We start from the raw sequence: 25,415 nt of genomic DNA on the forward strand, positions 1-25,415 counted from the left end.
TATGGCCGATCAAAGTTTCGCATAGTTGATTTTCATTTTTTCTCATTTTTCCCAATTTTCAAAGTTAAATATCTCGGAAACTATTAGAGATATTGAGATGCGGTTTGCGCCATCGTTTTTCTCGGCTCATTTTACGTTAGAAAATGTTCTCAAAAGCCCAAAACTCGATAGTCGATTTTTCGCGAAAAAAAATTGCGACTCAAACGATGAAAATTTTTCATTTTTTTTATTTTTGGCCATAACTCGCAAACTATTTGTCCTGTAGATCTCAAATTTGGCCAGTAGATATATTTTGAGCTCCTCTTTCGACTGATGTATAATGCAATGCTATTAAACGTCATTTTCATTTTGAAAACATTGATTAAAAATCACCCTAAAATGACATTTTCAAAACAGTTTTTGGCCAATGCCTTGTTTATTTATTATGCAAGCTCAACAAATTTGGGTCTCATTTTACGCAGAATGTCACGCTGCATCCAAAAACATGAGAATTTTCCATTTTCGTCAACAAATAACTGAGTTATGGACGTTTGAATTTTTGGGTCGTCGCCAGAGGGCCAAATTTTTGAAGGTTCGAAACAATTCATGCTCGATATCTCGGAAACTATTTCAGATTTTGAGATGCGGTTTGCGCCATCGTTTTTCTCGTGATTTTTTACATAAGAAAAAGTTTTTTGATTTGTCTACAGTCGAAATTTGCAAATTTTCACAAAAATTCGTGACTAAAACTATGCCAAACTTCCGATTATCAACATCTCGCAGCCCAGCAGTACGACTTATCGCTTACTTGTATAAAGTGTTGCCTAACTTGACAATTTCTGTACCAATTTTTCAATTTATTCAGTTTTTTGTTTAGTTTGTTTACCAACATTTTTGCAAGAATAATAAGAGGATCGATCAACAATAAATGTAATTTTTATAGTTCACGTTTTAAGAGCTTAGAGAAATAACAACACGGCAAATGAATGCCGTTTCCTCCTCCAAGCCTTTTTCCCGCCCGATCGGGTTGTTTTTTTCGTAATAAAGCTGACAAAGAGCGCCTCCGGAATGACAAAATTCAATTATCAACGGTTTTCGAACAGTGATTCAGAAACCCCCTTGTTTTCAGTTTTGTTCCACCTGAGCAAGTCATGTTTAAACAGTAATCCCCAAACTGTGCACCAACAGGTGAACACAATGTCAAATAAATTCTACCTGCTCAGTCCACCAGGTGTTCCATCAACTTTCCGCCAAGTTCAAAACAAAGTCTTTGTTTAATGAGCGAGCGGTTACAAGAGTAATCGGCAATCTCATTGCTATAAGTGCAATGGTCTACATATTATGCAAATTTATTCCGCCCGTTGAGGGTGCCGCTGGTTTGGTATCCCTGTAAAAGAGGGTCTTCCAAACAACGTGCAAGACAGACATATTCAAGGCTGGCCCTGTCCCACCACATTCTTTACCGACCGTTGCTGGTTCTTTACAACTGTTGGCGTGTAGTGAAACTGCATCTTCCTTACTATTGAGCGTTAGAAACAATACAAGAGGATGAGGAACGAGCGGTTGGACAGCGGTTGAAAAGAGATAATTTATTACAGGGACTTCAACTTCCACTTCTTGGCGCCAAGAAGAGAAAATCGCAACAAGTGGCTGATAAACAGAGCTTTTTTTCTCGTAGTAAATTTTCGAATTTTTCGACCTCTGGAGTCAATTTCACAGTGGCCCAGTCCACTAGTCATCACCACTGGACCGTGAAGAGAATAATGCCGCGTCCATCTTTGACGAATGGTTGGAAAACGTAGTTTGGAAATTTCGTTCTTTGTTGGACGCCAACATTAATCTCACAATCATCTTAACCGGAACCTTTTTTTCACACATCAGATAAGTGGATACAGTTATTTATTTATATTTTAAGTGTGGGCCCATTAAAATTCATCATTTTAAATGAAGAGGAAATATTTAAATTATAACGAACGTGGTCTTTGAGACTTTTTGTGGGATTTGCATAAGTTTTCCTGCGCAAATTTACCGGTATGCTGGCAATTATCCTGAAAAATGGGCACATATGGGATAGGGGCTGAGGCTTTCTTTCGCTAGGAATAATGTAATTCACGCCATGGAGGTACTCATCTCATTTGATTACATTTATTCAAATTGGAAGCTGCAATCTCATTGTTCTTATTACGGCGAACTGCGGAGGATTCTTACCTAAAAAGTTTGGCATTCATTAAAGCTCAATACACATAGGTCTACAAAAAAATTGCAATTTTTCAGAGCGTTCTGTTGACTCTCGTAAATTTTTTATTTTGAGAGATAAAAACTTACAATTTTCAGGATTTACTAGTTTGTGACTGTTCATTATGGACACCAACTTGCAGAATTATAGGTCCAGTGGGGAAAATTTTAGAAATTTTTATTGGAAGACGAAGTAAAAAATGGCAATGTCACATTAAAAGGTTATTTTAGCACTCGTAAATTATTTATTTTGAGAGATAAAAGCTCTAAATTTTCAGAATTTATTAGTTTATGTCCGTTAATTGTGGAGGGCCAAATTGCAGAATTGTAGCTCCAGAGGGGAAGATTTTAGAAATTTTTATTGGAAGACGAAATAAAAATTTGTGATGTCATATCAGAGCGTTATATTAACTCGCCTGAATTATTTACTTCGAAAGTTAAAAGCTTCAAATTTGTAGGATTTACTAGTTTATGCTTGTTTATTATTGACACCAAATTGCAGAGTTTTAGCTCTACTTGAGAAGATTTTAGAAATTTTGATTGAATGACGAAATATATGCCAAATGTCATTATCAGAGCGTTATATTAACTTATATATTTTGAGAGATAAAATTTTGAAGATTTAAGAACTCAAAATTACAAAATTATCGAGAAACTAAGAAAAATTTTGATTGGAATGTCAATTTGTTGTTTGTAGAACAATTTTCAGGATTAACTAATTTTTTATCGTTTATTAAGAACTTTGAATTACAAAATTATAGGTTCAGTGGAGAACAATTGTAATGAACTACAGACTACAGAAGACAATAAAGAATAACTTAGAAACCTTCAACATAAATATAAATAAAGATCCCATTAGCAAACACTCGTTTAAAGTATCGTTTACATATTTTAACCGTGTTTTAATAGAATTAAAATTCCCACGTTCGAAATGAGTTTAGTTTGTTATGAATGATTTTGATATGAAATCGTTCTTTGTCAAACCTAATTGTAACGATTTTTGTTGCGAATTAGGTAATTAAAACATGTAAACATTCGTATTTACATAAATAAAACAGTTAATGCAAATGACAGAGTTTTTGCATACATAACATCGCGTGTTCGCAATGTGAATACAGCAATTAAGTAATATTTTCGATCAATGTAAGTAGCTTTATAAAATATATTGACACTGATCGATAAATTAAACGGAGCATAGTTGAATGAATTGAAATGTTTACGTTTAAAGCAGTCACAATAATTACCTAAATAAAACAAATTTCCTAATTATGATCCTGTTATTCTCTTTACTAAAAATAAGAGGGTTTATTGAACTGGAAGGATGCGTGTGCATTCTCAGAGATAAAGTAAAGTAAACAGCAAATATCGTTTAGAATAAATTCATATATCGACTGGAAAGTCCTCAATTTTCCCACTTTCCTAGGATTTCAACAATCATGCATTTAATGACAAGTTGATAAGTGTTTTCCCACAAGGAAGTCTATCGCTGCTTCTTCTTTCTAGTCGCGGGGGCGGGTAATGAAATATTTCTCGAAACACTCCCACAAGTCTGTGGTACACACATCCAAGGTACAAACAACCATCTTTTGTTTCGCTGAATCTTGCAACACATGCAAAGACGTCGACGGTCGTCTGCTGACTTCAACAATTCTTTGTTTGTTTGGGGTAAACAGGTCTGGAGAGTTTGACAACGCTTCTGATTCATTATCAATGGTTTTTCCCTTTCCAATGATTGAGTTTTTCACAAAAAGTGGTACGACCTTCTGGGACACGAGTTTTAAAGAACGAGAATTAGGTCGAATCAATTTCATCAAGGCGATGCAAAGATGAGATTACAATAATTCTGATTTCATGTCATTGGATTTGGACGAGCGGGCAGTTCGTGACGATTAAAATGAGGTGCATTCAATAAATGAACACTCAGTCTGGGATTAAATGGATTTATAATCAAATATAGAAATTCGCCTTGAATGAAGCTGAGTTTTCGCTACTCAGCAAAGTAAATTTTCTTGGATCTTCCCCATTGGAGCTACAATTTTGTAACTTGGCGCCCTCAATAAACAGTCAAAAAGTAGCAAATGCTGAAATTTTGAAGCTTTTGTTTCCCAAAATAAATAATTTATGAGCTCTAATAGAAAGGTTTAATATCACATTGTTATTTTTTATTTCGTTTTAATAAATTTTTTTAAAACCTTCCCCACTAGTGTCCATAATAAACAGTCATAAACAAGTAAATTCTGAAAATTTGAAGCTGTTATCTCTCGGAATAAATAATTTACGAGAGTTAATATAACGCTCTGATATGAAATTACAATCTTTTATTTCGTCTTTCAATGAAAATATCTAAAATCTTCTCCACTGGAGCTACAATTCTGCCACTTGGTGCCCGGTATAAATGGTCATAAACTAGTAAATCCTCAAAATTTGAAGGTTGTATATCTCAATATAAATAATTTACAAGAGTTAACATAACGCTCTCATAACACTGTCAATTCTTATTTGATCTTCCAATAATTAAAATTTCTAAAATATTCTACACTAGAGCTAGAATTTTGTAATTTGATGGCTTTAATAAACAGTCAAAAACTAGTAAATCCTGACAATTTGAAGCTCCTTTCTCTAAAAATAAACAATTTACGAAAGTTAATATAACGCTCTGATATGACATTGGCATTTTTTATTTCGTCATTTAATCAAATATTCCTAAATCTTCTCCAGTAGAGCTAAAACTCTGCAATTTGGGGTCCATAATAAACAGACATAATCTAGTAAATAATACAAATTTGAAGCTTTTAACTCTCGAAGTAAATAATTTAGGCGAGTTAATATAACGCTCTGATATGACATTGCCATTTTTAATTCGTATTCAAATCAAAATTTTTAAAATCTTCCTCACTGGAGATTTAATTCGGCAATGTGGTGTCCATAATAAACAGGCAAAAACCAGTAAATTCTAAAACTTTGAAACTTTTCTTCTAAAAATAAATAATTTACCAGTTATATAACGCACTCATGACACTACCAATTTTTATTTGATCTTCTAATGAAAATTTCTAAAATCTTCTCCACTTGAACTACAATTTTGTAATTTGGTGCCCTTAATAAACAGTCAAAAAGTAGTGAATTCTGAAATTTTGAAGCTTTTTTCTCTAAAAATAAACAATTTACGAGAGTTAATATAACGCTCTGATATGACATTGGCATTTTTTAGTTCGTCATTCAATCAAAATTTCTAAAATCTTCTCCAGTAGAGCTAAAATTCTGCAATTTGGTGTCCATAATAAACAGGCATAAACTAGTAAATCCTACAAATTTGAAGCTTCTAACTCTCGAAGTAAATAATTTAGGCGAGTTAATATAACGCTCTGATATGACATTGCCATTTTTAATTCGTATTCAAATCAAAATTTTTAAAATCTTCCTCACTGGAGATTTAATTCGGCAATGTGGTGTCCATAATAAACAGGCAAAAACCAGTAAATTCTAAAACTTTGAAACTTTTCTTCTATAAATAAATAATTTACCAGTTATATAACGCACTCGTGACATTACCAATTTTTATTTGATCTTCTAATGAAAATTTCTAAAATCTTCCCCACTTGAACTACAATTTTGTAATTTGGGGCCCTTAATAAACAGTCAAAAAGTAGTGAATTCTGAAATTTTGAAGCTTTTTTCTCTAAAAATAAACAATTTACGAGAGTTAATATAACGCTCTGATATGACATTGGCATTTTTTAGTTCGTCATTCAATCAAAATTCCTAAAATCTTCTCCAGTAGAGCTAAAACTCTCCAATTTGGTGTCATTAATAAACAGGCATAAACTAGTAAATCCTACAAATTTGAAGCTTCTAACTCTCGAAGTAAATAATTTAGGCTAGTTAATATATCGCTCTGATATGACATCACAAATTTTTATTTCGTCTTCCAATAAAAATTTCTCTCAAATCTTCCCCTCTGGAGCTAGAATTCTGCAATTTGGCCTCCACAATAAACGAATATAAACTAACAAATTCTGAAAATGTAAAGCTTTTATCTCTCAAAATAAATAATTTACGAGTGCTAAAATAACTCTTTAATGTGACATTGCCATTTTTTATTTCGTCTTCCAATAAAAATTTCTAAAATTTTCCCCACTGGACCTATAATTCTATAATAATAATAATAATAATAATAATAATAAGTTGGTGTCCGTAATAAACAGTCACAAATTAGTAAACCCTGAAAATTGGAAGGTTTTATCTCAAAACTTTTAACTTTTAACTCTCAAAGTAAACAATTTACGATAGCTAATATTTTGCTTTGATAATCAAAATTTCGAAGGTCTTTCTCACTGGAGCTACAATTTTGCGCTTTTGCAAACAGTCATACATTAATGAATCCTGAAAATTCGAAGCTTTATACTATCAAAATAATTAATTTACGAGAGTTAACAGAACGCTCTGATGAAATAGGCAATTATTTATAAAATCTCATCTTTATTAGGTAGCTTTAACAACATAAATACAAAATTGAATAAAAGCAACAGAAAATGATGAAAATAAAATTAGGAATCTGTTGGTACAAGGCAGACGAATTAAATCGAAAAGTGAAAGGCCTGAGTATAAAAATCCTTCAAAATGGGAAAAATTTAAACGAGAAGCACTGATTTGTACCTTCACTGTGCACATTCCAGATTTGGTTCCACTAAAGATCATAATTTAATGAGGAAATTTTAAAGTTTCTCTGCAAGGAAGTAAAAGCAAACTTTAATCGCACTAGATATTAGTTATTAGACCTTTTCGAGCTGAAAATGTGGTTATCTAAGAAGTATTACCATCATCCATCATCTACTTGTTATACCAATTTTTATTAGCACCACATTGCGTACAATCTCCTCAGCGACGTGCTTATTACCTTGAAGACATTCATCTATAAACTAGTCCAGTACACCTTTGGTGATGGTATTTTACAAGGAAAAAAACGTGATTCAATGCTTTGTTGTCTTGAATAGCTTCATTTAATAACTCACTCTAATTAAGTACATTCTGGTTGAACAAATTTGACCATAACGACGACGAAAAACTTTCCTCGAGTTTCCCAACATTGAGGTGAAGACACTGTATGAACCTTTGTAATTCTCGGGTTCTCGGAAATGAAATGAACCTTTGAAAGTTTGTTCACGACCGTAAATGCGCGTGTTTGTTTTTTTCCACAACAATGGGCCAAGTTTGATTAAGTTATTGACCACGAAACAGATCAATGGTAAATAAATAAAGACAGAGGCCATAAACACACCATCAATTCGATATTATATCCTTGGGCCTTTTGTAATTTATTACCAGTGAAATCAATAAATTTCCTAGCACGCCTCTAGACCAAAGTAGAGGAAATTAGACACTACCTGTCATAATTCGGGGCGGAGGAAAATCGCAGACTGGCTAAGACTTCTCACGCATAAATTTAATGGATTAAACCCAACGATATGCAAAACAGCGCTTTTGAAGCCATTAAACATGAAATTCTTATTCAAGACATCCAGAGCCGGATTCGCGCGGTTTTCGGTGGGAAATAACGTGAATCATTAGATATTTGCGGGATGATTCAAATGAAGAGTAATTTTACCAGCTGAGGGTATATGGGGGACACGCGACTGTTAATAGTCCTCGCTCGTGACTCTATCAATTGAACCAATTATCTCGGCTCTTATATACAAATTTTAAAGCCCGCATCTGTCTAGGAAAATTAATAAAAGGGAACGATGCAACAAAAATCAATGTGCATCCAAGCGTTGATGTTAAAATTTCGACGCGACTTTCTACATTTCGATGGTTTCAGGGCTGTGTTCATTACGGCAGAAATTTTTCTTTTCTCTATATTGTAGATTAAAAAGTTCAAGAACTCGGAAGCAGCGACCATGACGCTACCATGGTATCAGCGGTGACAGACTTTTTATTACAACATTGAGGAGCTGGGAAAGACGGTTTGTGGAATGCTGGACTGAAAATTTCATGATATTTCGTCATGGGGAGAAATTTATTCGAATCGGCCAAACTCGTGCCAACTTCTTTTTCATTTCCTTGCACTCATCGCAGGCAAAAAATGAGCGTCATTTGGCACAGTTCTTAAGCTCGTCGAAAATAGTTTTCTAAGATTTCTCTCTTTTGCTGCATGATTTTCGGATTTATCAAAACGTACAGAGCAGAAGAGAAATTGTTAAAATTACATCACCTTTTGCACCATTGTAAATTTCCCAGTTTCTTCACTGTCGTAAAATTATCTTTTTTCTCCACAGCTCATCTCACTGTGGTAAATCTTGTATTGTGAAGCGCTTCAGTTAATTCCCATTAAATTTACCTTAAAATTAGCAGTGCCATGGTTTTTACGTAGCATTGTGTGTTTTAACGATTTTTTGCTTCTTTGTCAAATTAAATTATTAAAACCATTACCCATAAAACAAATTGTTGAAAAAAACAAATATTTGAGTTATCTCATCTCCAGCAGATGTTTAATAAAATTCGGCGTGAATTCGAACGTAAATGAAATTTATTCACCTCTCGCTTAGTTCTGTCCAATTTGTGTTATGGTAATTAATTTCAGTCAGTGGTACCATTAGCATAATTTTCCCATAGTGGAAGAGCAGAGAAGATGGAACAGGTGCTTTGTTTGCGAGAATTCAAATGTAAATGTGGTAAAACCAATGAAAAGCGCATTTTGGTAGTTTTACCTGTTCCGGAACTACCTAACAAGTCCGGATCGGTACTACTTTCTGATCCTCCGCATCGCTTCCAGCAACACGTATCTATTGTTTTTGCGTCCGATTTTGATAGAACTGTACGCGTTCTCGGCTTCAAAGATTTTCTTTGTCGTGGAGAGGCGGCCGTTTGTTACAGTTAGGCAGAGAGGGGTCTGTACCTTACACAAAGGGGTCTGACTCACTATCTTGCTCTTTTTCTCAGGTAGGTATCCTACCACCTGCCTTTCGATGATTATTATTTCGTTCCCAGTGGCGTGCCGTGTTCTACCACGTTTAATTACAACATTTTTCCCGAGAAATTCACAACTTGTTGAATGCATTCGTTTGGAATAGCAATGGAGCGAAAAGTGGAGCCAGTGGAGCAGTACCACTGGAGTTTGGTCTTTCTTCTTTGATTGACGAGCCGTCCTTGTCGATGAGAGTACAGTACGCTCAAGAAAATCGAGATAGTCATTATTGTGGGTTTTTGTGGTCAACGCTCACGAACAGACTACGATCGTGTAATCACCGTTTTGAAGAGACTTCCGTCTTTTCAGAGCTTGGAAATTGGTTTTCTTTGAGATTCATGCAAATGGTGGGGTAATTAAGTTTTGTAACGAGTTCATCGTGGTCGAAAGTGGAAGATTGACACTTTCGATAAGTAAAAGACATGTTAGTTGGAGGATACATTAGTGTCAAATGGAGCTTCGTTTGTGCATTAGATTGTAATCTACGGATTGACTTCAATTTGTCGAGGCGGTCGCAATGGCCACTGCAAGAGGAACTTTAATGGCAAAGTGGAGGGTAAAAAATTAAATTTTTTCTTATTTATTCCTGCTTTTCGTGTTCTTTCCACTTTTTTCTTTATCTCTTGTCAATGATTCTTCATCTTATAATTTTATTTTTTTAAATCTGAGCCTGTAATTTTCAGACCAGGGCAATAAAATGGGGAAGTGGCTTAGATTATCTTTCTGACTGCCAAATTGAGCGAAAGGGGCAAATTTTAGAAATTAGCACTTTTAGGATTTTTTACATTAGAGCCTGTAACTCCTGTTATTTTCCTGCGAGGGTAATAAAATTTGGGGATGTTAGAATTTTTGACACGCTTTCTATTTGTGCCAAATTAGAAACCTATAGAACAAAATATACAAATTTTAGAAATATTAATTCCAACTTTTAACGTTAGTGCCTGTAATTTATCTAGTTTTCATGCTAATACAATAAAATTTGGAGGTGTTACTATTTTTGACTCGCTTTCCACCTAAGCCAAATAAGAATAATATGAAGCAAAAGACAAAATTAAAAAAATATGTTTTCAGAACGAATCAAAAATTTTTAGCTTTTTACTTTAGAACCTGTAATTTCCGTAATTTTCACGCAATTTAGGGATGTTATTATTTTTGACCTTCTTTCTACCTGTGTCAAATTAGAAAATTATATAGCAAAAGACACAACTTTAGAATTTTTTATTTTTTGGACAACCAAGAAATTTAAACTTTTTACGTTAGAACCTGTAATTTCCATAATTTTCATACGATGGCGATAAAGTTTAGGGATGTTATAATTTTTGACCGTCTTTTTACCTGTGCCAAATTTGAAAATTATAAAGCAAAAGACACAAATTTTAGAATTTTTTATTTTTAGAATAAACCAAGAAATTTAAACTTTCTACGTTAGTGCCTGTAATTTCTGTAACTTTCATGCTAATACAATAAAATTTGAAAATGTTACTATATTTGACTCGCTTTACAACTGTGCCAAATTAGAACATTATAATGCAAAAGCGACAAATTTTAGATTTTTTTTATTTTTAGGACAAATCAAAAAAATTTAAGTTTTTACATTAGAACCTGTAATTTCTGTAATTTTCATGCGAGGGCGATAAAGTTTGGGGATTTATTTTTGACCGTCTTTTTACCTGTGCCAAATTTGAAAATTATAAAGCAAAAGACACAAATTTTAGAATTTTTTTTTGGGACAAACCAAGAAATTTAAACTTTCTACATTAGTGCCTGTAATTTCTGTAACTTTCAATACCATAAAATTTGAAAATGTTACTATTTTTGACTCGGTTTACAACTATTCTTTCTACCTGTGTCAAATTAGAAAATTATATAGCAAAAGACACAAATTTTAGAATTTTTTATTTTTTGGACAACCAAGAAATTTAAACTTTTTACGTTAGAACCTGTAATTTCCATAATTTTCATACGATGGCGATAAAGTTTAGGGATGTTATAATTTTTGACCGTCTTTTTACCTGTGCCAAATTTGAAAATTATAAAGCAAAAGACACAAATTTTAGAATTTTTTTTGGGACAAACCAAGAAATTTAAACTTTCTACATTAGTGCCTGTAATTTCTGTAACTTTCAATACCTTAAAATTTGAAAATGTTACTATTTTTGACTCGTTTTACAACTATGCCAAATTAGAACATTATAAGCCAAAACGACAAATTTTAGATTTTTTTTATTTTTAGGACGAATAAAAAAATTTCAACTTTTTACATTAGAACCTGTAATTTCCGTAATTTTCATGCGAGGGCGATAAAGTTTGGGGATGTTATTATTTTTGACCGTCTTTCTACCTGTGCAAAATTTGAAGATTATAAAGCAAAAGACACAAATTTTAGAATTTTTTATTTTTAGAATAAACCAAGAAATTTAAACTTTCTACGTTAGTGCCTGTAATTTCTGTAACTTTCATGCTAATACAATAAAATTTGAAAATGTTACTATATTTGACTCGCTTTACAACTGTGCCAAATTAGAACATTATAAAGCAAATGCGACAAATTTTAGATTTTTTTATTTTTAGGACAAATCAAAAAACTTTAAGTTTTTAGATTAGAACCTGTAATTTTCGTAACTTTCATGTTAGAGCGATAAAGTTTGGGGATGTTATAATTTTTGACCGTCTTTTTACCTGTGCCAAATTTGAAAATGATAAAACGAAAGACACAAATTTTAGAATTTTTTATTTTTAGAATAAACCAAGAAATTTAAACTTTCTACGTTAGTGCCTGTAATTTCTGTAACTTTCGTGCTAATACAATAAAATTTAAAAATGTTACTATATTTGACTCGCTTTATAACTATGCCAAATTAGAACATTATAATGCAAAAGCGTCAAATTTTAATTTTTTTTATTTTTAGGACGAATAAAATTTTTTTGACTTTTTACATTAGAAACTGTAGTTTCCTTAATTTTAATGCGTGGGCGATAAAGTTTGGGGATGTTATTATTTTTGATCGTCTCTCTACCTGTGCAAAATTTGAAAATTATAAAGCAAAAGACACAAATTATAGAATTGTTTATTTTTAGGACAAAGTAAGAAATTTAAACTTTCTACGTTATTGCCTGTAATTTCTGTATTTTTTTTTTCTAATACAATAAAATTTGAAGATTTGAAGTTACTATTTTTGACTCGCCTTCCAACTGTGCCTTATTAGAACAACAAAATGCAAAAAGGACAAATTTTAGAATGTTTTATTTTTAGCTGAAATAAAAAACTTAACTTTTTCCCTTAAAACCTTTAATTTCTGTAATTTTCATATGAGGGCAATAAAATTTTACAAAAGTATTAATTTTTGCCCCGCTTTATAACTGTGCCAAATTAGAAAATTATACATCAAAAGACACAAATTTTGAAATTTTTTATTTTGAGAACGAACCATAAATTTTATATTTTTACTTTAGAACCTGTAATTCCTGTAATTTCCATGCGAAGGTAATAAAATTTCCAAAACTATTTTTGACTTGCTTTTAATACCTGCACCAAACCACACAATTATAGAATGAGAGAAACAAATTTCTTCAAGGGCTGATAAAACTAGTAAAAATGAAATTTGCGTTGGCGTCAAAATAGTCTAAAAATTTGTAGAGAAACTTAAGGGTTCGTAGATCCAAAAAAAATCACCACGCCGAGAGTTGTGGCGGAAACCAATCCACCGGAACGAAACGGGCCCGGAAAACACCTGTCACTTAATTCTGAGAAAATCCCGCACACGGACTTGGCGTCCAGGAGATTGCCAAAATAACAAAGATAAATAATTTGAGGAAGTGATCCATAATAGTCCGAAACCTAGCGACATATCTCGCTACCAAGCCGAAGAATGTTGGCTAAAAAACCTCCTTGATCCTCGAGAATAATAAAACTTATTGTCTATTCATCTAGGAACCAGTAGAGAGCCGTCAAGGAAGCGGATGCTGGCAGTTCTTGTTTTCTGACATGATAAAGGATAATAACGTAAAACAAACTTCCATCTATCGTTATGGGTACCTAGTCAAGACTTACGTGCACAACACCCGGCAAACACGTATAGTTCAAGGGCAGTCATCTCTTCTCTGCCGAGTTGTGGAGAAATGGCTTTAGCGGTCACTTTATAAAACCACACCAGTGGCGGCAACAGTCTTAGCAGCGTGCATCCGGCATCGGCCCTCGTGTGAAACCAGCGATAAAATGGGGGGTAACTCGAGAACACAGAAATGCGAAACGAAACCAGATAAAATTAGTTCGATTAAAGTTTTTGACTCTTGCAGCTCCCACGATCTTTAACCTCCAACACAAAGGAGAAGATGACGGACCGACATCTTGTTAATAGAAACTTCCAAGAATCCAGACCTAGCACCTAATTTCACTTGCGATTTATTCCTTGCACTCAGTAACGCTGACTTGGACATTCTTGAGTGCAACAATGTGCAGGTCTATTTGTATGCATCAGGACTCTTTGGTCAAATGCACTGAGATTGGTGTTCGGTGTCAACACTTTTGTGATAAGAATTTCCGCGAAGTCTGGAGAAATATTTGATGGGATAAACACGGCGTCTCTGGAATTCGAAGTGTGTTGGTAGGACTGATCGCTTTGACGGAAGAACCACTAATTTGTAACAAGTCAGGCCACTTTTAACATTGGTCAATTTTGAATTCAAACTCGAAAGTCTCATTGGACGCTTTTTACTTGTAATTGTAGTTGTTTGCCAACTAAATAAAAAAAGGTTTGAAAATTGGCGCTAAATTTGAAATTTTGTATATTTTTGTGGCCAAAAATTCTGTTTTTAAAACTCAAAACTTATAAATTATTATTATTATTATTATTATTTTTTTTTAAAACCACCAATAGCGCAATCTTTCCCTGCATTACAACCGGCAACGTTGCCTAGGGAGAATTTTGGTGAGAAAATAGTTGTCAAATTTTTTACATTTGTGAAAATTAGGCAGTGTTTCCGTTAAAAACGTTTCTTTTACAGCCCGTTGGATTGCAACTCAAAGGATTTAATAGTGAAAAGACTCGACACAGCATAAAAGGCCGTTTTGTGTAATCAAATTGTCAATTAGGCAGCTAACCTATTTGATTTTATCACCAAAAAATCACCATCGACTTTACAAACCTGTCAGTCTGAAATGTAAAATTTGGATATTCACGTGACCATAAATGAGAAAATTTAGTGGGTTGGCATTCCTGATTCTTTACAATCCAATGAGTAAAAAAATTGGGGCACAAGCGAACTTTGATGTTGGTATGCCTGGCTTTCAATTCATTTTATAAACTGTGAAGTTAATAAAAAATATTCAATTAGACACAAATTTTTGAAAATATTGAGCCAAAAAAAAAAAGTTTCAAGTTTACAACCTCATAAATTTGTTCAATTTCTCGATGTTGTATTTTAAATTGAACATGTGCGTGGGTGCTGCCAACTGTAGAAAAGGCGGGAATTTTAAAAATCAAAGTGGAAAAAAGTGAAATAAACGTAACATTTTGGCCAACTAATTTATGCACTCTTGTGGTTCTTGCAGAGCAACGGACGGAGTTTACGGACAGGATAAGAATCTTTTTTGAATCTATTAAGCATTTCCTCCGTCAAATTAAAAACCTGCCTCGCCAGTTTTCTTTAGAAAAAAGCGCATCTGTGAGAATTAAAGTGACTAAACTAAAAATTTATGATTTTAATGGCGGTGGTAGATAAATAGACACATTAATTGTGTGAAGGTTATGATTTGCGTCTTCCTTTGTGGAGATTAATGGTAGTGAATTATGGAAATGCGAATTAAAGAGAAACGTTTTTCTGGGGACGCTTTCCAGTTTTTATTCAAAGTTGCTTTGTTTGAGTGTAAACAAATCCTTAGCCTAAACAAAGATCTGATAAAGATACAGAAAAATAAAAACAAACTTGATATCCCGACGCATGCTCCTAGCGGTACCTAATTAAAAACGAATTATAAAAGAAATCGGCCGAAAAGGTAAATCGGTCTAAAATGGCAGTTAATTGAGCTTTCGGAATTTTCCATAATGATGTCCACGAAAAAATCTCGATCATTAACAACAAAGGAAATGGTGTTATAAAAAGAACAATGACTGCGGAATCTCACATTCCAGAATTCTGTTAAGACGATGAATGAGACTTTGATTACAAATCGGTCGACGGTTTTTCCAGGAACAATTAAGTTTTAATGAACGGAGCCAGCGCCAAAACCGTTTTGGCGGGAAATGCATCACTTATAATTACACTTATTAGAAGAAAAATCTCGAAAACGATAATTTTAACATCCTGATGACGCCACCAAATTTTTGGATGAGTGTGGATCTAGTCATGATTTAAATCAAACATGCACCAAACCCTCACCCATCAAAAACTTAAGGATAACACTTTTGGGTAAAATTGCTTATTTTCTTACCACTTTTCACTGAAGAAGAAACACAAACACACCACACAAAGAAAAACAACAAAAAAAATCAACAAGAATTTAAATCACAGTATTCTGCCTTCCTCTACAGTCGGTTTCTAAATGGTTTCCGATTTATTTTTCAAAAATTCTACGGTTGGCTTGGAAGGAGTGGGAGCTAATGATAGGTGCCTCGGCCAATCGGACGTTTTACCTCCAAGGAGAGGGGAGGACTACGGTTGGCCTTTGGTTGGCGTTGGATCGTATGTCGCAGCTTGGACCAGCGGGTACTCACGCTATTATACGTAATATGGTGTTTTTTTTTTTGTTATTGTTGGGATGAAAAGTTGATTATGGTTAATAAGAGAGTTGGGGAAAAGTGGGGAAATGACAAAATCGCGATTGCGAGGGAATGGAATGGCAGCGGTTATAGAGCGGCGCTTGGTTCGGACAGGCGGTTTTTAGCGACGCGACCGGTCGACCGGCGGAGGGGAAGATCTTGTTGCCAAATTAAAAAAAAATATATAAAATGGCTGTTTAACAGAATTTACTTCATTTTTGATAATATGATAAATCGAAATGAGGTTTTTGTGTTTTGAATTGTCATTTTTAATCAAAGCGACATTTCATACTGCCATTTTCACTCAAAATGACAAAAAATGCTTAAATGATATAAAATTATTGAACATGTAAGTAGTTCAAGACGTATTTTATCTGGCTACAATTGTTGTTCTCAACTGTATATAATAGAGCTCATTACTAATAGTCCACTCATTAAAAAGTTAAGTTGGCAGCAGCCCCTAGCGATTTTTATCCATAACAGTTGACAGCGAACGTTTGACCTTGACACAACTGTGGCATGCGTAGAAGCTAATCGTCTTACGCAAGAACGCAAAAACTTGTTAAATCTCTATTGCAACCTTTCTTTTACAACAAAATTTTAATTAATCATTGATTAATACACTCGACTTTGACAACGTGTTAACCTCAAAAATCGCCACCTTCAATTTTCCCTTAATTTTCTCCCCAAAGAATTGAAAGCCTGATTTACACCCAAGAATTTTCGAAAATTTACACAGGAGAGTGGACTGATAGCAATGAGCTGGACTTAAGAACATATTTTTTTAATATTTGGATTGTAGAGAATCAGGAACGCTAATTCGCGAAGTCAAAAAGGCAGTTATAGGCAGACGTTTTGTCAACTAGTTTTTTTTTTTACTTTAATAAATAAAAAAACGTTTTTTTAATATAATCGTCAGCAGTAAAACTTTTTTTTTATTTAAACATGTGTTCATTTTAAATTGTTGTCTAGTAGGGTATGAGATTTTGAGTGAAGTCATGTCTGAGAAATTATGATATGATAATGATGACAGTTTGCTCACAAAGAACATTTCTTTTCAATGTAAAAACCATACTTATACAATTAAAAGGCTTTAGAAGTTTTAATGAGAAACTGGCAACAAGAATGTTTTTGTTGGAATCTGAGATTCACAAGTTTGCAGTTCCTAACCTCAAAATTATAGTAAAGAAAAGACATACGTCAATTTCAGTCAAAACTGGCAGAACAACAACTCAAAAAAAAACAAACGGTTTATATGTATTGGATTTACTGTCGTTTTACTTTTTTTTGTTTAAATGTTATTATGTACTAGTAAATTGATAGAGGTTATGAACTATTTTTTTTGTTAATTGTGTCTCCATTTTTTTAATTTTTTTTAAATTCAAACTGTAGAAAATCATGTTTGTACAGTTTTTTTACTTCTCGGATGGTAGGGAATTAAGAGTGTCAACCAACTAAATTTTCTGCAGTTACAAAGTCTTTCAGGGCTACCAAAAATTAAACTTTATGTAAATGAAAACGACGAATAATTCTTTTTCATTCTACTAACCAGTTTCCAGATTTTTTGACCCCCACTGTACAGAGACACGTTTTTAACTTCTTGATTTGTAAAGAAATAATGAATTTTTAATAAAACGCGTATTGATTTCTGTGCTATTGTCGGTAAAAGCAGTCTGTTGCTGCGCCAAGTTTTGAATTTCTTCGTTGGTGACGTCACAGCTCCGCGGCGCCATCGCGCGGTTGTTTGGTCGATGGCAACGCTTCCTGTAAGTCGGTAATTCGTAAGAATTCGCCTGAAAACTCTGCAGTCCCTAGATGTGGTGGCGATTTGGGCATCATACTCTTTTCGAGTTGTTATAAAACCTTAAAAATAGTGTAGGTAATCGTAAAAAATCTCTGTAAATACGTTAAAGTAGTGTAAAGTGCTTGAAAAACTTGTCATTTGGACAAACTTGTGCACATAACCTAACTGTATTGACATTTGTGTGAAATTGTTTTCAAACATCATTGGCTTAATTTTTCATGTGGCGTTATAAATAAAGCAGAATAATTGATTGCACTTTCCCTTAGGGCTTTTAGGTAAGGATAAAACGGAAAAATATTCCCACACCCATCCCCTCCATAGTGACGTCACTAGTCAATTTTGTTGCATGTTGACCTAAACATCGGCCCAAGAGATAAGTTTTTGTTGAAAATCGCCCAAAAATCGGGTATTTACATTGTCAGAGTGCGTCGCTAACATAAAACCACCGTCTCCTTGCCGCAGACTTTGACGCGTTTTGATGACTGATTGTGAGTAACTTTCAGGAAGCTGGCATTGTCCCCCTCGAGTTTCTGAGCAGCATTTATGAAAATGTCGAGTCCTAACGAGTACCAAATGGGTGAAGTAGGTCAGTATTTACAAATCGTACGAAAACAGCCGTGGAAGGTCTCTAATCAGTGTTCACAGATCACCAAAGATTCCAGTCCACGAGCAGTGCTGAGGAAGAAGCGGAAACGGGCTCTGACGACGAGCAGCCCATCATGTACCATTACCACACTATCGAAAAAGCCGCAATCAAACGCCGCGGACACCTACCTAAAGACTCCGTTAAAATACTGAAGAACTGGTTATATGAACACCGTTTCAACGCGTACCCCACTGAAGTCGAAAAAAACATTCTCTCCCAGGAAACAAACCTAACAGTTCTGCAAATCAGCAACTGGTTTATCAACGCGCGACGACGATACCTCCCTGAAATGATGAGGAGAGAAGGCTATGATTCCATGCATTACACCATCACCAGGCGCAGGAGGGTCCGTCGCGGCGTCAACGGGGAGGTTTATCACAAGGGTAGTAAACAAATGCGAATTGACGGTGGAAGTGAAGACAGTCAGTCAGATTATGAGGAAAACACAAATGGGTACTGTGAGGAAGAAGGCGGAAGGAAATTCAACCCTTGGCAGGCTGATATTCATTATGGACTTACTGTTAATCCCGCTGATAGAGGGTAAGATCTTACTGTTGCTCATCAAAAAATATGACACATGACAGCTGTCAAATGTCAATCTCTTGTCATTATTGTCATTAGTGTCATTTCATTAAATGAGGGCCGGACTCGGGCGAGGGATTTAAATTTCGCAAGAGGGCCGTCGAGGGAAAACGGTCAAATGCGGCGGAACTCTCTTTTGCGCTAAAAGACTAGAAATTGTCCACAATTTCACTCAAAATTGGCCTGTTATTGTCAAGTCTCGACAAAAAAATGAAAATTAATAGTAAAACTCTCGCAATTTTCCAGAAAACGCGAACGGAAAAAAGTCATTGAAAGCCCTCACGTGACTAGTCACTATTAAAAAAACTTGTTTGTAAAACGTGACGAAAATTAATGAATTTATAATGTTTTTTAACTTCAAAGTTTCCAAATTCCCGCTTTTCCCTCTCTAAATCCATGATCGATATGATAACAAGATGGCCGCCATGTTGAAGGTCACCATTCGACTTGGATCTTTTGAGATTTTTTGTTGGGAAAACACACAAAGGGTTGCTAATTTTTGATGAAATTTTGTTATGTTTTTGGGCATAGAATTTGTCAAATTTTTTTGCAAGCCGTTTTGTCGTCGAAGATGAATGTTGAAATTTCTCTTTGTTTCGTTTACCTGTATAAATGATTCATTTGACAACTAACACTTCAAAATGGCCGCCAAAAATCAATTTTTCTTTTTTCTCATTGTTTTGCCAGTATTAAATTCATTTTTAAACACATTTTAGTCCGTCTTAAAAAACACAAAAAATCTAAAAAAATAATTTTTAATAACATTCTTTTCTATCCTTCATAAAAACAAGAAAAAAGTCTTCATTTCGTGCGCCTTGCAGAACTGAGGCCCTAGAAGTGGGCCATACAGAAGAAGTAGAAAGCACCAATGACGTTCCCACCGTCGCCTACCCATCCAGTCTTGTGATGGTGAAGACCACCTCCGGCAAAAATGTCATACTAAAAGTGGTTCCTCAACAAAGCGACGATAACGTAAGTGTTCTCCTTCCTGTCCCCCGTTTGTGCGACTTACCAGTAACTTTTCCTTAGGCTCCCAAAACTTTCCTGTTGAAGACCGCAAAATTGGTAAAGCAAACGGCATCACCATGTGAGATTATACCAAAAGCGGAAGTTGTCGAGCAATACGAAGAAGACGAATGTCAGCTGCAATATGAACAAGAAGAACAGGTGGAGGAGCAAGTGGCTTATTGCGAAGACGTGGAAGAAGAAGAAGGAGAGGTCCAAGGAGAGACTGTAATTGAAGAAGGCTCATTTTTGAACGAACAGTTGTTTGAGAACGAAGAGGTGTTTGTTAATGAGGTGACTTTGGAGGACAACGTGAATGAGGTTACAATCGAAGATGAGGTTACTTTGGAAGCCGCGTCGAGCAACGAAGAAGAGGAAGAACAAGAACAGGCGGTTAATATGCTTCAGTAAACACACACTTAAGTAATTTATTTATTGCAAGTTGAAAATATTCTTCTTACATGTTATTGTAAGTTTTTTTTTTGTACAATGTACAATTTCTTTTATAGGATTTGGATGTAATTACTTGTACCCAAAAGTCAACTAGTTAAAATAGAATATTTTTTATAAAACTTTATTCGCTAACCATAATTTGACATGTGCCACAATTTCGTCACTGTACAAAATATATTCGGAAATTAGAATCCAATTTATAAATCGCGTATTGTGTAGTGAAACAAAGTGTCGTACCAACAATATCTCTGTTTTTAACAACTTGAACGAGAACAAGACACGAAATTATTCAATCACAGACATGCCTCTAGAACTAGCCAAATTAATACATTTCTCTAAAAATAAAGTTTCTTCAAGGGTTGGAAAGTAACACATCAATCCCCTAATCTAACAGCATGTTGAGACATTGATTTTTCATGTGATCATGCAGATAATATTTACACAGTTCGAGGCCTTAAAGTTGTGTGCGAATTTGCTTCCTACTAGAATTTGGATATTCATGGTATCCTGAGGGATCATGGAGAGAACTAGAGCAACTACGACCTTAATAAGATTTCACATTTATTTGAAACGTGTATATTATCTGGGTGATCTACTCTTAGTCCAGTGTTAATCCAGAACTAGATAACGTAACAAAAACATGATGGCGGCTGATAATAAAGCTGCTATGGGGACTGTCACTAACCAGGCGGAAATGATGTTCCTGGAAAATAACGCTTGAAGAAACCAGAAAATCGTCAATTAGAACTCACCTAAATAAACTCCAGTCTACTCCTTTCTTCGTCGCACTAAAATACCCAACGAAAACAACAGAACCGACTTTACAATGAGTGGTCGAAATGGGAATCCCAATTTTACTGGCCAATAATACTGTGAATGCAGCACCAATTTCAATAGTAAAACCACTAAAACAGAAAGTTACGACAGTTCTAAAGTCAGTTTTTACTCACGTTGACGGGGTTATCGTAGTCAAGTCTTCACCGATCGTCTGTATGACTCTCCTCCCCCAAAGCCAGAGCCCCACGGAAATCCCAAATCCCCCAAACAAGAGGATATACAGCGGAGTCTCCGACTTTTGGTACACCGTTCCTTCCGTGTAAATCAACCAAAGAGTGATAAGCGGTCCTATTGCGTTACTCACATCGTTGCCTCCATGGGCGAAGCTCCCGAACATCGCCGTTAGAATCTGCAAGAAACTAAACAACTTCGAGACACTCTTGTTCTCGACTTGGTTCTGTTCGTCTTTAATGTCTAAAGCGCACATTCCTTGGTCACTCTGGATCCTCTGGTTCTTGGTAATGATCAGAGGCACCCCACTGGAGCTCGGAGACAGCGTAGGATTGACATCAGTGGTGCTCTCAACTAATTGTAAAGTCTTAGGTCTTGAGTGAATTTCAGTCTCTTTCGCCGGCATGTAACCATTTTTGTTGTCGCTGGTCTGGATGGGGAAGATGTATTTTGCTGCAGTGATGCGGTTCTCCATGGCTTGAAGCTCTGTAGTTTCTGATATAACAGTTAATTGACGTTCGGATAAAGCCGTGGAGTTGCGGTTGGATTTCTTGGGGCTTCCTTCAGGGGAAGTGTCTAAAAATTGAATTTACTCGTTGGCTCTTCGCGTGAAGGTTCTACCTGTTGACTCGCCGATGTTGAAGTTAACGGTGGGCTTCTCAGCCAGAAGATCGGCTTTGATTCTTCGTCTCTGCCGTGGTACCACAACCAACCAGATGAAGATCATACAAATCAGCGCGATGGAAAGACTGATGGTAGCTGCGAGCCACAACGGAATATTGTCCATGTAAAGTAACCTTGGCCCATCGTGGACGATGGAAAACACGTTAACTAAGATAGTGAAGCTGTAGAAAAGAGGCAGAGACATCAGTCCGGCTTCCAAAGGGTCAGGCTTTGACAAAATCCCGTGTTTTATAATGAGGAGTATGACGACGGAAGTGACTCCGCTCAGCACCGGCGAGATGAACCAAGACCCGATGATCTTCCCCAGGGTCCCCCAGTGTACCCCTCTGGTGCCTCGCGCGACTAGACTGTATCCAACAGTGGCCCCCACGATGCTATGAGTGCCTGATATGGGTAACTTGAAGAACGTCGCTACCATCAACCAGACCGCGCTCGATGTCAGCGCGCTTAGAGACCCCAACATTAGTTCGATTTCCGAGTCTTTGTAGACTTGAACGTCAAGAATTCCTTTGCGCATCGTGTCCGACACCTTGTAACCTTCCAATTAACGTTAATTTCGCGATGTCGCGTAAATAATTTCATTACCTATTAAAATAGCTCCAGCAACTTCGAAAACTGTCGCCAGACAACATGCTTGGAATATCGTGAGGACTTTCGAGCCGACGCTGGTGCCGAAGGAGTTGGCCACATCGTTCGCCCCAATGCCGAAAGCGAGGATGAAGGCTATCACAAAACCTAATACGATGATCCATATTAGATTGGAGGAGTAGGGCTCCAACATTCTGGTCGGTTGAAAATGAGGATGTTATGCTTTGTGGACACTCATTGCAGAAGAGAGTAGCCTGGAAAGTTCACACTGAGTCTTGGGAGGTATAGCTAATTCTCTTAAATAGCCTTCGCGTCATCGGTTTTAACGAGTGTGCACTTTGGGGTCACACAAGAAGCAGGAAAGTGCAGGTTGCAGAATAAGCTGTTAAATTGTTTATTTTTTAAGTTTGTCCTTGTGCATTTGTTGCTTACGAAGGAAGGAATCATCCTTAAATTGAACATCATAAATCAAACAAGAAGTTAGCAAGTCTTAGCGAAACTTTCTTGATTACAGCGCTGAAGTTTGTTTCGGATAAAATCGATACAACTTCTGATTCTGGAAAATTAATATTGAATTTAGCCCCGTAATGACCGAATTTAGGGTGGATAAACAAGCCATTAACACTGCAATTAAGCAGAGTGCCGACCGTTTGTTTTTGTGACCAAACCTTGCGAACTCCGAGTGGGCAGTTTAATTATTTGATGTGGAATTAACAGAGTAAATATTTTCCCTAAGAACTTATTTTAGTTCGGTCTTCCAGCGCGCCAATTGCGCAACCTGGTGATTGACAATTTCGTGGTTTTATGAAATATTAGGAGAGAAGACTATTTTAGGCGAATGATGTCACAGGAGCACCTTCTATTCCCGAGCTTTTGACGCGAAAATTGGCCAAAGTCTTGATGGTAAAAACCGCCGTGTTTAATAAAATGACTATTGATTTTGCAAGCGGTAAAGGCACGTGTTGCTGCGGCACAACCACCAAAAGCCCATGCATGCGGTGTGGTAAAAGGGTGCTAATTAAGCCCAAAACTAGCAAAAGGGTGACTATATTACTATTGCTTTTCAAAATAGGCGGAAATATATTTACTTTTAGAGCTTCTCTGGGTCGGCGACGACGACGGTTTTCGTCATGATTCTATGACGCCATGTTCAAGGGAACACGCGAGGACGCATGGCATCTGGAATTTAGCAAGGGTGACGCCAGGGCCGGATTTGCGCGAAAGGGATAAACAGGAATAATCAAAACTTGATGGGGAAGAATCCTGAAAATTTGTTGTGACGAAGTGGTGGGAAGAATGAAACAGTAGTGTCGCGTTACCGCGCGTCTTTAAATAACAGAAAAGGTAGATGAAGGTCCTCTAGGATCAAGAATAAGGGAAATTTAAAACGTGTATTATTGGTTGCATAACCAACATCAGGAAATGTGGGGTTTACGAGTACGGACAAAATTAGGGTAATAACACGAAAACAGTCAATTTGAAAATAACATTACTTTATTAAAAAAATCAGTGTCACAATAAAGGTGAACGAATAAGAGAATTAACAATGAAAATTTACAAGTGAATATTAGTAAGGAAGCCAGGGAAAATCCTAAACCTAAGGAAACTATAATATTTGAGTTACACTCGTCATAATTTGGTTCACAGTTGAAGTACAGTGTCTTGAGAAAACTTGAGCGCGGCCCAACTCAATCAAACTTAAATTAAACCTAACCTATTCCTCTGTAACAAACTTCGGTAATAAAGCCGCCTCTAGATCACTAATAGCCTGATCAAGTTGTGCAAACAACACTTTAATCGACGTGATAATATCATTATACTGCTGCAGCGCCCCAACTGTCTTCTTTGTAACTTCTTGACTCTCTTCAAAAATCTTCAAGTTAGAAATGGCCAAACTCTCTAATTTATCCGTTAATTCCGAGACTCTCATAATGCTGACTGAATCCGTATAAGGAGTGAGATTTTCGAACGTGGAAATTAACTTCACTGTGTCTTTTAATTCAGGGTAGAGCTCCAGGAGGTAGTGGCGTTTGGCTTCGACTTCTACTTCGTTTTCGCCGTTACAGGGGTCGAGGAAATCGTTAATTGTGGTCATGTGTTGCAGAATTGAGGTAATTGCTTCACGACAACTTAAGGCAGAGCTGATCATTGTCTGGGTTTGGAGGAGTAAGTCTGTGATTTGTTGGGTCTTGTCGTCGTTGGTGAAGTTTGGGTTTTTGGGGAGAATCTGGAGCTCCAGGGCTTCTATGCGCTTTTCGAGGTAGTCGAGGGAGTCCATTGCGGAGATCTACTACGGAGGAACCGCTCTGAAAGGAGAATTTGAATAAAAATGACTAAAGTTTAGATTTCTAACCAATTGATAGATAAATGACAGATGACATCTAGGGACTTTCACGCTTCACATCTCACCAATTTCTTCTTCTCTTGGATTTAAAATAAATAATCAATACGGTTTTATTACGTGCCGTAATTGAGGTAATAAGAAAAACAATTCTCCAGTGTTGTTAGTATTAAATTTGAATTTTTGGTATAAGATGAATAAGTATGTTGGTCACACTGATAGTCACTAAGCGAAGCGTCACTTGTTTTAAAAGTGTGTGTCTTTTGTGTTCAGAAAGTGCAGTTTTCTTGTATTTTGTGCTAGAACTCATAGGAGGGACACTCAAAATCGTCTTCTCGGGGTAATTATCCTTAATTTGATATATAATT

The 25,415-nt window shown here is 35.7% G+C and overlaps 3 protein-coding genes across 6 annotated transcripts; 1 reads left to right on the plus strand and 2 right to left on the minus strand.

The window, feature by feature from the left end:
* Positions 1-17,721: 17,721 nt before the first annotated feature.
* Positions 17,722-20,550, plus strand: LOC148175416 (uncharacterized). Of its 4 annotated transcripts, none has more exons than XM_088036446.1 (5): positions 17,722-17,811; positions 18,244-18,326; positions 18,377-18,926; positions 19,760-19,940; positions 19,998-20,550. In XM_088036446.1, the coding sequence occupies exons 2-5, from the start codon at positions 18,284-18,286 to the stop codon at positions 20,382-20,384; spliced, it is 1,161 nt and encodes a 386-aa protein (XP_087892572.1). In that variant the 5' UTR covers positions 17,722-17,811; positions 18,244-18,283; the 3' UTR covers positions 20,385-20,550. The 4 variants fall into 4 exon arrangements, with proteins under 4 accessions (XP_087892572.1, XP_087892571.1, XP_087892575.1 ...); XM_088036445.1 differs by having other exon boundaries at positions 17,763-18,015; XM_088036449.1 differs by having other exon boundaries at positions 17,763-18,015; positions 19,790-19,940.
* Positions 20,551-20,970: 420 nt separating this feature from the next.
* On the minus strand, positions 20,971-23,890 carry NaPi-III (Na[+]-dependent inorganic phosphate cotransporter type III). The gene is made up of 6 exons (XM_088036384.1): positions 23,795-23,890; positions 22,704-22,960; positions 22,056-22,655; positions 21,377-22,010; positions 21,179-21,331; positions 20,971-21,129 (listed from the first exon to the last, which is right to left on the minus strand). The coding sequence occupies exons 2-6, from the start codon at positions 22,897-22,899 to the stop codon at positions 21,036-21,038; spliced, it is 1,677 nt and encodes a 558-aa protein (XP_087892510.1). The 5' UTR covers positions 22,900-22,960; positions 23,795-23,890; the 3' UTR covers positions 20,971-21,035.
* A 292-nt stretch (positions 23,891-24,182) lies between these two features.
* Positions 24,183-25,146, minus strand: DCTN3-p24 (Dynactin 3, p24 subunit). The gene is made up of 2 exons (XM_088036507.1): positions 25,060-25,146; positions 24,183-25,012 (listed from the first exon to the last, which is right to left on the minus strand). Exon 2 carries the CDS (start codon positions 24,982-24,984, stop codon positions 24,421-24,423), a length of 564 nt encoding a protein of 187 aa, XP_087892633.1. The 5' UTR covers positions 24,985-25,012; positions 25,060-25,146; the 3' UTR covers positions 24,183-24,420.
* Between the last annotated feature and the right edge of the window lie 269 nt (positions 25,147-25,415).

This window comes from Gnatocerus cornutus, chromosome 5, assembly GCF_029298725.1.
Source record: "Gnatocerus cornutus isolate USDA-ARS CGAHR chromosome 5, icGnaCorn1.1, whole genome shotgun sequence".
Taxonomy (NCBI): Eukaryota; Metazoa; Arthropoda; class Insecta; order Coleoptera; family Tenebrionidae; genus Gnatocerus; species Gnatocerus cornutus.

Excerpts from the sequence above, each read along its gene's own strand:
- LOC148175416 (XM_088036446.1), top strand. The coding sequence starts at position 18,284 with ATGAAAATGTCGAGTCCTAACGAGTACCAAATGGGTGAAGTAG. Across the intron at positions 18,327-18,376 it reads GTACCAAATGGGTGAAGTAG|TGTTCACAGATCACCAAAGA; the intron begins GTCAGTATTTAC and ends GTCTCTAATCAG. Across the intron at positions 19,941-19,997 it reads CTCAACAAAGCGACGATAAC|GCTCCCAAAACTTTCCTGTT; the intron begins GTAAGTGTTCTC and ends ACTTTTCCTTAG.
- NaPi-III (XM_088036384.1), bottom strand. The coding sequence starts at position 22,899 with ATGTTGGAGCCCTACTCCTCCAATCTAATATGGATCATCGTATTAGGT. Across the intron at positions 22,656-22,703 it reads TGCTGGAGCTATTTTAATAG|GTTACAAGGTGTCGGACACG; the intron begins GTAATGAAATTA and ends GTTAATTGGAAG. Across the intron at positions 21,130-21,178 it reads GTAGACTGGAGTTTATTTAG|GAACATCATTTCCGCCTGGT; the intron begins GTGAGTTCTAAT and ends GTTATTTTCCAG.
- DCTN3-p24 (XM_088036507.1), bottom strand. The coding sequence starts at position 24,984 with ATGGACTCCCTCGACTACCTCGAAAAGCGCATAGAAGCCCTGGAGCTC.